Raw genomic sequence first — 10,289 nt, 5'->3', positions numbered from 1 at the left:
ACTACCCTTATTAATTATTAATTACTCTCCTTATTAAAATAGTATTTAAACTCGTTATTAATCTATATTATTTAGTTAAAGCGAGGTTTAATTAATAACTAGCGGCCTTATACTTTTTTTTATTATATTTATAATATATAACGCTCGAGTAACTATTAATAAAGTACTTAGTTTTATTATAATTATAGTATTATTAATATTACTCCCGTAGTTATAAGTAATCCCTTATAATATAGCTAGTCTTTTTATAATTATAATACGTAATATTTTTACTAAGTAAGTTATAATATATTCTTTATATATTTAACTTATTAACGCCCTAATATTTTCTTATTAACTCGTTTAAATTTAAATTAAAATATTACTTAGGGGACGTTTATAAACTTTTTATTAATAATAAGGATTATTTAATACGTCTTATTAACGATATTAACTATAAATAAATCTATAAAAGTTCTATTTATAATACTATTATAAAGTATAGTTCGGGCCGTAGTTTATTTATTAACGTAGAGATCCTCTACTTTTTTATTAAAATATATTTTAGTTCTATCTCGAGCTTATTAATATAGCTAATAAACTCGTTAACTTTCTTTTTTTAATTTTATAAAGCGCTATTTAGTTATATATTTATTACTATTCCTTAGTTAGCAAGATTAAATAGGTTATTTTATAAAAAGGTTTTTAATTTATTTTATATAATTTAATTTATTATAAACCCGGGGGTCTTTTAATAATTAAAAATATAATATATTTAAAAAGTCTTTATATTACTATTTAAGTAACTAACTATATACGCTACTTTATTACGGTCTATTCTTATTTATTAAGCTTATAATTTAAAATAATAGTAATAATTAAAAAAAAAAGCTCTATAAGTCCCGTACTAATTTATTAATATATAATAAGTTAAAGAGGGATAGCGGTTTAAATATAAACGTTTTATTTATAATATTTATTTAAATTAAAAAGGAGTTAGTAAATAAGGGCTTAAGTAGTACGAACTTATCGTTTTATTATTACTTAAGTAGTATTTTAAATATAGTTTTATTTATTAAATTATCCTTAATCTAGGGGTTTATATTCTTATTTATATTAAAATTAATATTTAAAACTATTATAATTAAAACTATAACCCTTAGTATAAGGGCCGGGTTATTTAAAAAGCTTTATAAATATTTTAAATTTACTTATTTTTTATATAAACGCTCTTTATATATTATAATAAAAATTTCTTTCTCTAATTATTATTCCTATTTTTATAGTTTTACTAATTTATTATTTATTATTCGGTTTAAGTATTAATAAATAAAAATAAGAGGTTTACTATTTTATTTAAAATTCGTTAATATTTTTAATAATACGGTTTTTTTATATTATCGCTATATTATTTATTTTATTACGTTTTATTTTTATATTATTTATTAAAAAAAAGTAATTTTAAGGGGTTTAATAAAAAAGAGTCGTTTTTTTATTATTATTATAATACTAATTACGCTCTTTTATTATATCTCGTTCTTATTAATATTTTAAGCTTTTAGCTTAGTCCCCTTTATAAATAAAAATTTTAAACTATTAATAAGTATATAATATAAAAAAAAAGCTTATAAAGGTTAATTATTATTAAGGTTTAAAAAATAAATTATTAAAATCTACCCTTCCCTCGAGGTATATTATTAGTGCTCTATATATACCTAAGCTATTCTTTTATTACTTAGTCCCCCTCTTTATACCCCCTAAGCTATCCCTTAACTAACGAGGCCTAACCGGCGAGGCCTGACACCTACTTATCGCTTGTATATACTGGGTGATCGAGGTAAATAATTTAATGACCAAGACCGAAATGAGGAGAATGACTACGTTTTGGGGAATCGTCCAACACCCTGGTCGCATCCCCCGGCGGGCTCACGTACGTACATCTAGGTCCATTGTGCGACGCTGATGTTGACCACTGTTTCTTATAACAGTCTTCAAGAAGTTGCGACTCTAGGCGACGCTTCTGTGCTGACTACCTCAAGGCACCTCGAAGTGTAAGAGGCTTCTGCTTTTTCTCACTAAATGTACAAGTTCCAGATAGGGTCATGCGGCTGTTTATCTATAGCATCTGGGCACCTTGCTAAGGGTTTGATATTTGATTGGAAACGTATAATAATACATTCAGAAGTGAATAAAAATAAGTTCAAGTCATACTTTCAGAAAATGGCCTTCAATGCTATTGCAGCGTGTCTAGTTATTGCATTGACCCCGGTGTTTACGTCCGACAATGCGGCAACTAGGCTGCAGCACAAAGCGCCCTGGTTTTTTGCAACTCCCAGCATCGCATGGCTCATCTGTCATCACAGATATAAAGAGTGGAAGAAGACATTCAACTCTCTGAGATTGGGTTTAAGCACTTGCAGTAACGTAAACCGTGCTGATCACTGTGCTTCGTGGTGGGCATCGAGACTTCTTGGAAGTGGTGGTGAAAGGCACAGCCGTTGCACTCAAAGTCGCGGCTGAGCTGACTGTTGACACCACCAACCCGCTGATCTCGCTCTTCGGGGCCGCTGATCCACTTAGGCCAGCCGCAGTCGTAGATGCGTACGAGTACGTCGCGTTGACAGAAGGCACTGCCGCGGAGGCAAGGCTTGTGGGCACGACTACCGCCGCTGAGGACGAAATGTCCTGTCCCCCGACTGTGGACGTGACTGCCGGGAGTGTCCAAGGGGTGATTGTCGGAGCCACGCTAACACCCTCTGCGGTAACGTTCTCCACAAGAGCTTGGGGCCATCTAGCCGGCCCCGGCATCGTGAAGTTGACGATCCACGGACGGTACATGTAGAACTCGATACCGGGCTCGTGGCCGTCGTACAATCCCGGAATCTTGACAGTCGGCCCGGGGATGGCGGTACTGTCGCTCTCAACTTCGATCTGGGCGCAGTTGAAGTAGAACTCCGCACCACCAAAGTCACCAGCTCCATGAACGCCAATGTGCTCGATTCGCATAAGGTACTGCCCAGCGGGCGTCTCCTCAGGCAACTTGAACGTAAAGTTGCCAACGTTGGTGACGCCCCACTCGATGCCTTCGCTGGAGAAGGACTTTGGCCCGAGCTCATAGATCTTGAACCAGTCACCGGAACCGTCGTACTCGCGAACATCACCCGGTGCTTTGGAGAGGTAGGCCTGCATGGGACCCGGGTGCTGAATCGTGCCGCCAAAGTTGAGGCCGAAGCCCACTTCGTCGCCTGCCTTGACTTTATAGACGCCCGTGGTGGCGGCGTGCTCCATGGAACCGGTACGGCATCGGAGGTCGGTGCTGTCGTAGCCGTTCTTGAAGGGCATGTAGCCCGCGCTGTTGTCGCGGACGTATTCGTTGTAGCCGGTGAAGTTGCCGTTGACGATGAGGTGGGGGAAGAAGTAATGGGCGGACGCGCCGGAGGCTGATGCAGCCAGAGCGAGGAAGGTTGAGCACCGCATGTTGGGCGAGAAATGGAATAAGGAACGGAAAGGCAGATTTGCCAAAGCGCTAGAAAAAAAGAATGGACTGAGTTGTTACGACCCGCGGAAGATGGAAGAATAACGCACTGGACTGTGACAGCTCATGTAGCGCCGGCGTTTTCATCACCTTATACTTCGCCATGCTGCCGGCAGGAGTCCGACATCGACTTTGACTGCCGAACGCCGACTTGACGTTTGTAAGATGGCCAAGCCCATTAGCCCCCGAGTCTAAGATGAACCGGTGGTCCTGTCATCAGGCAAGCTAACGGGACATCCCTTGAACTTTGACGGTCTGTTTCAACGGGCCGGTGGGATGGCGTGGACGAATAGACGCCGCCGTCACCCATGAAATTCTCCGTAGCTATCGGACGTCTGAATGGTCCAACATCACCTTGTCACATTGGCCCTGGTCGAAGGCGTCTGCTAGAGTTAGAATGTGTCTAGGAAGCTGTCAACGATAGGGATAATTTACGCGCACTCACCTGAGTGGTGCGGTAGCCCCCTTACGGCGGGACATGCCTTGGCGCAACCGCAACGCCGGGTGCCGGCGAGGATGACAGAGGAGTAGCAAACAAAGTCGGACGGATCGTCGATCTTTTATCTACGCGAGGCACGTTAAGAACTAGGATTTAAAGGCGAGCTTTATGGAGTTTCTTGACATATCAACCGCTCAACTCCCCCTGACTCAATTTTGACTCACGCTATTCTGCTTGATATCGCACTCCTTCTCCTCACATCAGCGCCCAAGACCTGAAACCCGAATATTGAAAATCAAAGTCAAACAAAAACTAAAAACCCCCTTTCTGTACTCTTATCAGCAAAAATTATGCAGACAACAAACCTCTCATATTGGAAATCCATGCCCCCTCTCATGTTTCTCACTTCGTGTAGCTGCGCTGATTGGCAAAGATGGTCTGGCCAGCAGCCACAACTGCGGTCTCCCAACCGGGGTGGTGAGATTTGTAATGCTACCCATGCTGTTAGCTGATTTGTTCTCACAAGGAGTTGGAATTCAAAGGGGAAGTGAAAAGCAACTTACTCTCTTGAGGCGATCCGTCGTCGTGTAGCCCAAGCCACATCCTAGCACACATCGGTTCGTCTTGCGTTCCTCGAGGCTTGCAACACGGCCAGACTTTACCTTGGTATCCTTCCGGGGAGTGTCCCTAGTCTTGATTGAGCCTTTACCGCTGCGGGGATTTTTCTTCCCAGAGCCCTCAAAGTCCGAGCCTGAGGAGCTGGAGTTCTTCCTGGGTGGTTGGGGAGGAATGTCGTCTCTCACAAAGTCATCTGGGTCCGAAGTGTCATCTGAATCTTGTTCCTCGGGCTGTACAGCACCATCATCGTCCAAGTCCATCGGGTCCGGAGAGGGGTGTGTACCTTCTACTTGCGCCTGCGCATGCCCCCGAGCGATTTGGACGATAATATCTCCCATAGCGTCGATAGTCGCTCTTTGTACATCTTCCCAGTTCTCGACGTCTTCGCGGTTGTAGAAGTCGATCAAAAAGTTTGAAACGAGGTGTTGAATCTCGGGACGGCTAAGGAACGGTGGCGCCATCGCTGTAGTCAACTTAGTAGATATCAAGTTGGTGGGTGGGTTGTTTGTTGGGATTTGGGGTATACTGAACTTTGTCTGTTGTTAAGATGTCGGTGATCGGCTGTGCTGGGATGATGATGATGTTGTATTTCAATCGACGTTGGAAAGGATGAAGACGAAATAAGTATTCTCCCAATGACGGGCACGGAGGCTTGAGGGTCAGTCAACAGTGTTGAACTCAAAGCTAGCAATTTTCAGAACAATGTCATCGATATTACAAAGACCTGTTTGTGTTCTCGACCTTGGACAATGTCACAATAGTCGAGGTCTCTACCTCGTTGGTCATTGAATAAAGGCGACCGTTCCATCCACAAAGGGAGTTCAAACAGTAAGACAAAGTCTTTGAGGACGCATTATCATTGACCAGTTAATATCGCATCACTGGTGAAAGCCAACAAAGCATTGTAAGAATTCGCAAATTTTCATCCGCATCTTCACTCCATTTCCTTCTACCAATCATGCCGGAAATTTAAATTCTCTCGGTCGTAGAACAAGCGCCAGCCGGAGCTCAGTCTCCCATCGTAGCTTACCTTGATATTTACCCTTTGCCGATGGTAGTCTCGGGTAGAGCCAAGGTCTGCAAAACAAGGAGATACTCTACTAGTGTACTTGGGCCCGGCTCTGCTTCTTTTGCTGCTCATGGCGAGATTCCTTTGTATTCCATGTGAATACGATGGCAGTATTTACGGGTTGATACAAATACATTACTTGAGCCCGAATCGACGTGGTATCTACACGTACAGCTTGCTTACATCTATATATTGACACTCAGAGAAGACTCCTGTAGCCGATATGGGCCACACATAATAGCATAGCTGAATTTCATTCACGATTCTACTGATAGTCCCATGGGTCATCGCCCCAGTCGTCCCCAGAGTAGTCCACAGCAGCTTTCTTCGTCCACTTGTTCTGAGCAGCGGGACCTTGATCTACAGGAACGGTGCTGACGGTAGTATTTGGCTGAGGCTTCGAGAACAGAGGCGGGACAGTCAATTCGCTGTCTGCGAGCGCCTTGGTATCAAGAGGACGCCCCTCAAGAGTCGGCCGGGCCGATTGAGTAGTGTGGCCGACATTGTGCGGTACGGGTTGCTCTCGAGTTGGCTGAGCAGCATGCCGCTCAACTGTGACAAGCTGCGGCCTTAGTACCGGCTGTGCTTGGGCTTCAGATACGTCCATTGTCGAAACAGAAGCAGCGTCTGAGAGATTATCCATATGGTCCATCGGTGAACCTGAGGGCAGTACCAAGCCTCCAGGTGGCACGCTGGCTGAACGTTGTTGGATCTGTTCCCCGGTCATGGAGTGTCCTTGAGCTTGAGAGATAGGCTGAGACGCTAGCCCTGTAGGTAGAGACGCGTTGCTCTGAACCGGGAAATTCTGGCGAACTGGTGCTTGCTGAAGACTGCTAGTGTTTGGAGTGAAGGCCTGGTTACTCGAAGATTCTGGCCTACTTAACAGGGCAAATGGCGTATATTGAGCGTTGGGCACATTGCTTGGTTGTCCAGACATGACTGGCACCGCTTGTTGGCTTAACCTCGGATCTGTTGATACGCCGGCAGCCATAAGGTTTCCCGACATCGAAACTGGCGGAGGAGGTGCACCATGCATCGGCTGTTGAGCTATCGGGATTCCTTGTGGTGGCGGCGGGGCCTTTTGAAGGGCACCGGACTTGCTAGAGCCTCCTTTCTTGAACTTGGACAGCCAGCCTCCCTTTTCCTTTCCGTTTGCCGAATGTTGCATGACGGGCGGGGTTGATCCGGGGCGCATTGCGCTTGACTGAGGTAGTCCTGCCATGTTGACTGTAGCTTGATCCGGTGGGGTGTTACTCGCCACTGGACAGTAAGCTGGATGGGGAGCGAAACTCGATTCAGAAGTATACCCTCGGGTATTTGGGGAAATTCGTCCTCCTGAGGGATTAGGAGCAGAGTTCATCACACTTTCGATCTCGTTGTGCTCGTGAATAGGGTGAAGTAGATGACCGGGAGACCTTATAGGCGTGGAAGGGGTCATTGGGCCAAGACCTTGTTGGGGAGGCAGAGTTACTGTGGGACGAGATGGGCGATTTGTCAGTGTCACGGGTTGGCGGTTATCATCGGTTGGGTATGGTGGTTGTGAAGTGAATACGGGCTTGGCTCCTGAGGCTGGACTACTAGATTGTCCTGATTGCATCGCCATAGGATGCACTGAATACGGCCTTGAAATGCCATGAGCAGCCTCAGCAGCACTAGTGCCGCTTGTCTCCCAATGCACCGAGTCGAAATGAGGCCGCGTTTGGCCTTGAATCTGATCTGACAACTCGTATCTTTCTGGCTGCGATTGCTGAGACGCCGGTAGCGCTGTTTGGCTCGCCGTGCTACCAGGCGGCAGAGAGTGACGGCGATTCGACGAAGGGGTGTAAGATTCGCGAGAAGTCTGAAACTCCATGACTTGATTGGGATGAGCCGTGGCCACTGATGATACTGGAATCTTCCCTGGTCGAGCTGGAGGAGCTTGGCTCTCTGCGAATTTGTAGGCCTGTCGGGAATTCTCTATTGTCGTCGGCGCAGCAGAGGGACCAGAAGTTGATGCTGTCCTCAAACCTGCAGTACCGAACCCAGCACCGGACTGTGAGGAATAAGAGTTCGAGTTTGCACCATGGAAGAAGCCGGAAGAATGGCGTCTTCCGTCGCTCTCCAACGGTGATGGAGTTTGGAGGGGAACTGATGACTGGCTGCCTGTCGGGGGCCCAAGGGACGAGACCTCGCTTGAAGCATACGACGTCTGCCGAGGTCGTCCCCCGTCTGGTCTAGAGTCATATCCTTGCGTATCATCGCGAGGGTAGTCTATCGATGTTCGGTGTAGAGCGGAAGATGGTTGTTGGCGAATTTCACTCTGGGCTCGCGGACGCTGAAGGAAGGCGGGTGCAGATGGGGTGTTTGTTGCAGGAAGCTGACCGCTTTGGTTTGCTATTCCATACTGGTCTTGCGATGACTGAATAGGCGTCGTCTCGGGTCGTTGAACTTGCGGGCCTTGGCGACTAGAAGATGTCTGCGAGATTGTGGCGGAGGAGGAAAAAGCTTGAGTGTTGTCTTGATGAGACGGTGAAGGTGCCTTCTGGCTTGCGAGACCTGGTTGGAATGCCGCGTATTGCGTTTCCTTGCCTGTCCCTTTCTTGCCTGGACTATCAGAAGATGCTGACTGCGGGAGCGACGGGTCCTGGGCTCTGCTCTGTGGCTGTCCTCTTGCTGGCTTCAGCACTGATGGGAAGTGTTGCAGAGGCCCCTGTGTGACGAGGCCTGAAGTTTGACTGGCTGTGCCGGGGGCTCTTTGGTGATTGGCGGGAGGGCTTGGGGCTTGAGACGAGTCCATGGGAACTTTGGGCGGCAGCTGAGGAGGCTTGAGAACAGAGGGCATACTTGTCTGGTCGAACTTGTTTCGTGGGCCTATCATTAGGGACCCATCCCGAGCAAGGGAATTACGATGTTCTCGGGGTTTGTAGTCAGTCGTGCTCGATTGCTCTGTAGCTATGCTGCTGACTGCTCCGGGTACATAAGGGTGGTATTGAGTCTGCTTGCCCGCCGACTTGGAAGGCTTTCTTTTGATGTTGAAAGGACCACTTCCGCTCGGAGTTGGTGAGGGGCTTTGCGTTGGTTGCGGCGCCGGCGGAGGCACCACCTCTGGCAGAGAGTGATCAGGAGTTGTGATCCCAGTACCTAAATCGCGTCGAGGTCCCTGAGATGCTGTAGATCTCCGAGAGGGTGATGAATTTTGCGGCCTAGATCCGGTTCCAAAAGTAGCGCCGTAGAGGGCTGCATCACTCATGTTCGTCTGATGCAGAAAATCGTGGGTAGACTGAGCAGATGGCGGCTTTGCCTCCGCCGGACTCGTCCGCTCTGGTAACTCGGCAATACCCAGGTCGGCGAAATTCGTCTCGATGGGTGCTAGCACTGCTGTGTCGGCCATCTCAACCGGGTCAGGGTGGGTTTCGATGTGAGCTGGCGCCGTGTGCTCCGTTGCCATTTCGGCCATGGTACCCACTGGGTCCCATGGCGGACTGTAGAAATTGGCTGAGAATCCAGGCCGAGGCTTTTCGACTGAATCAAGGAGCGGAACGCCAGGAGAGGGTGGGAGGGCCTGGCTGGGATCCGGGCTGGTATTAGTGTTGACGTTGAGAGGCTGCTCAGTAGTCGTCTCTGCCCGTGCCTCGGACGTAGCTTCAGCCCCTTGCACAGGGACACTGTTGATGATAGAGGGTGTATTGGTCTCGCTTTGTAGCGGCGATACGCCCGACTTCATACTGGCAACATCGAGCATCGCATGGTTCTTGGTACTGCTGCCTTCGCCGCTTTCACCAACATTCGGCCTACCCAATGCCTCCTCGCGATCGTCCTCGTCAGCTTCCGGACTGATGTCGTCGTAGGCGCCGGGGCCAAGGTACATGAAGTTCTCGGGCTGGAAGAAGAAGCCGTCGCTATCGTCATCGTCATTGCTCATGGGTCCTCCAAAACCACTTCGACTCATACCAAAGTCGGACATGGGTCCGCCAGTAGCGCGCATCTTGGATGTTGGATTGGCATCGGTCGTGGTTCGTCTTTTGAGCTGTTGTTGGCTCTCAAGCTTCTCCTCGGGGGCAAGCTCGGGGGCTGGTGAAAAGCAATCGACAAAGTCTGGAAACTCGTCGCCCTCTTTCGGGAAGTGAAATTGGACATGGCCGTTGGGCTTGTAGCGGTAGAACCAGCGGGAGCCATCGTAGTCCCATTCCCAACCGGAGGGGAGGGCCGCCATGATGCCCGAGGCGACGAGTGTTCTCGCTCTGGGGAGATGTGGGATCGTAGAGCCTCGAGAATCTGGAGGGATTCCCTTCGTAGGACTTCGGGCAGAGTCGCAATCTGATTGGCAGACACAACCAACAGCACTGTTGGGCGGTTTCGGACGGGCGAGGTCCGATTCTCGGAGTATTTGATAGTGAGCCTACTGCGGGGATCTCGTTGTTGTTGTTGCGGATAGCGGTTCGAAGAGCCAGTCGTCAAGCAGGATGACGAAGGTTCATAGCCGCGTCAAGGTTGTTCGCGATGGCGACACGACATGGTCGCGGAGAGAGAGAAAGGGGAGGAGGGGAGAGAACGTGGCGCCAGGCGTTGTTTTTCTGCGACATGGCTTCGACGGCATAGCACCTGGACAAGGTAATAAACGGTGGCAGAGAGGTGCGAATAGGTGACTAGACTAGATTGAGCTGCAGTGC

The 10,289-nt window shown here is 47.7% G+C and overlaps 4 protein-coding genes across 4 annotated transcripts; 1 reads left to right on the top strand and 3 right to left on the bottom strand.

Moving 5' to 3' along the window:
- Positions 1–1,843: 1,843 nt before the first annotated feature.
- Positions 1,844–2,120, top strand: CLUP02_07490 (uncharacterized protein; the record flags this gene model as incomplete). The annotated part of the gene is made up of 2 exons (XM_049286484.1): positions 1,844–1,909; positions 1,968–2,120. 2 exons carry the CDS (start codon positions 1,844–1,846, stop codon positions 2,118–2,120), a joined length of 219 nt encoding a protein of 72 aa, XP_049143627.1.
- A 265-nt stretch (positions 2,121–2,385) lies between these two features.
- Positions 2,386–3,456, bottom strand: CLUP02_07489 (cellulose-growth-specific protein; the record flags this gene model as incomplete). The annotated part of the gene is made up of 1 exon (XM_049286483.1): positions 2,386–3,456. One exon carries the CDS (start codon positions 3,454–3,456, stop codon positions 2,386–2,388), a length of 1,071 nt encoding a protein of 356 aa, XP_049143626.1.
- An 899-nt stretch (positions 3,457–4,355) lies between these two features.
- Positions 4,356–5,032, bottom strand: CLUP02_07488 (uncharacterized protein; the record flags this gene model as incomplete). Its single annotated transcript, XM_049286482.1, has 2 exons — positions 4,356–4,445; positions 4,517–5,032. 2 exons carry the CDS (start codon positions 5,030–5,032, stop codon positions 4,356–4,358), a joined length of 606 nt encoding a protein of 201 aa, XP_049143625.1.
- An 873-nt stretch (positions 5,033–5,905) lies between these two features.
- Positions 5,906–9,832, bottom strand: CLUP02_07487 (uncharacterized protein; the record flags this gene model as incomplete). The annotated part of the gene is made up of 1 exon (XM_049286481.1): positions 5,906–9,832. One exon carries the CDS (start codon positions 9,830–9,832, stop codon positions 5,906–5,908), a length of 3,927 nt encoding a protein of 1,308 aa, XP_049143624.1.
- Between the last annotated feature and the right edge of the window lie 457 nt (positions 9,833–10,289).

Source organism: Colletotrichum lupini, chromosome 4, assembly GCF_023278565.1.
Source record: "Colletotrichum lupini chromosome 4, complete sequence".
Classification (NCBI taxonomy): Eukaryota; Fungi; Ascomycota; class Sordariomycetes; order Glomerellales; family Glomerellaceae; genus Colletotrichum; species Colletotrichum lupini.
Note: the sequence above shows the minus strand (reverse complement) of the source record. Positions and strands in the feature narration are given on the sequence as shown.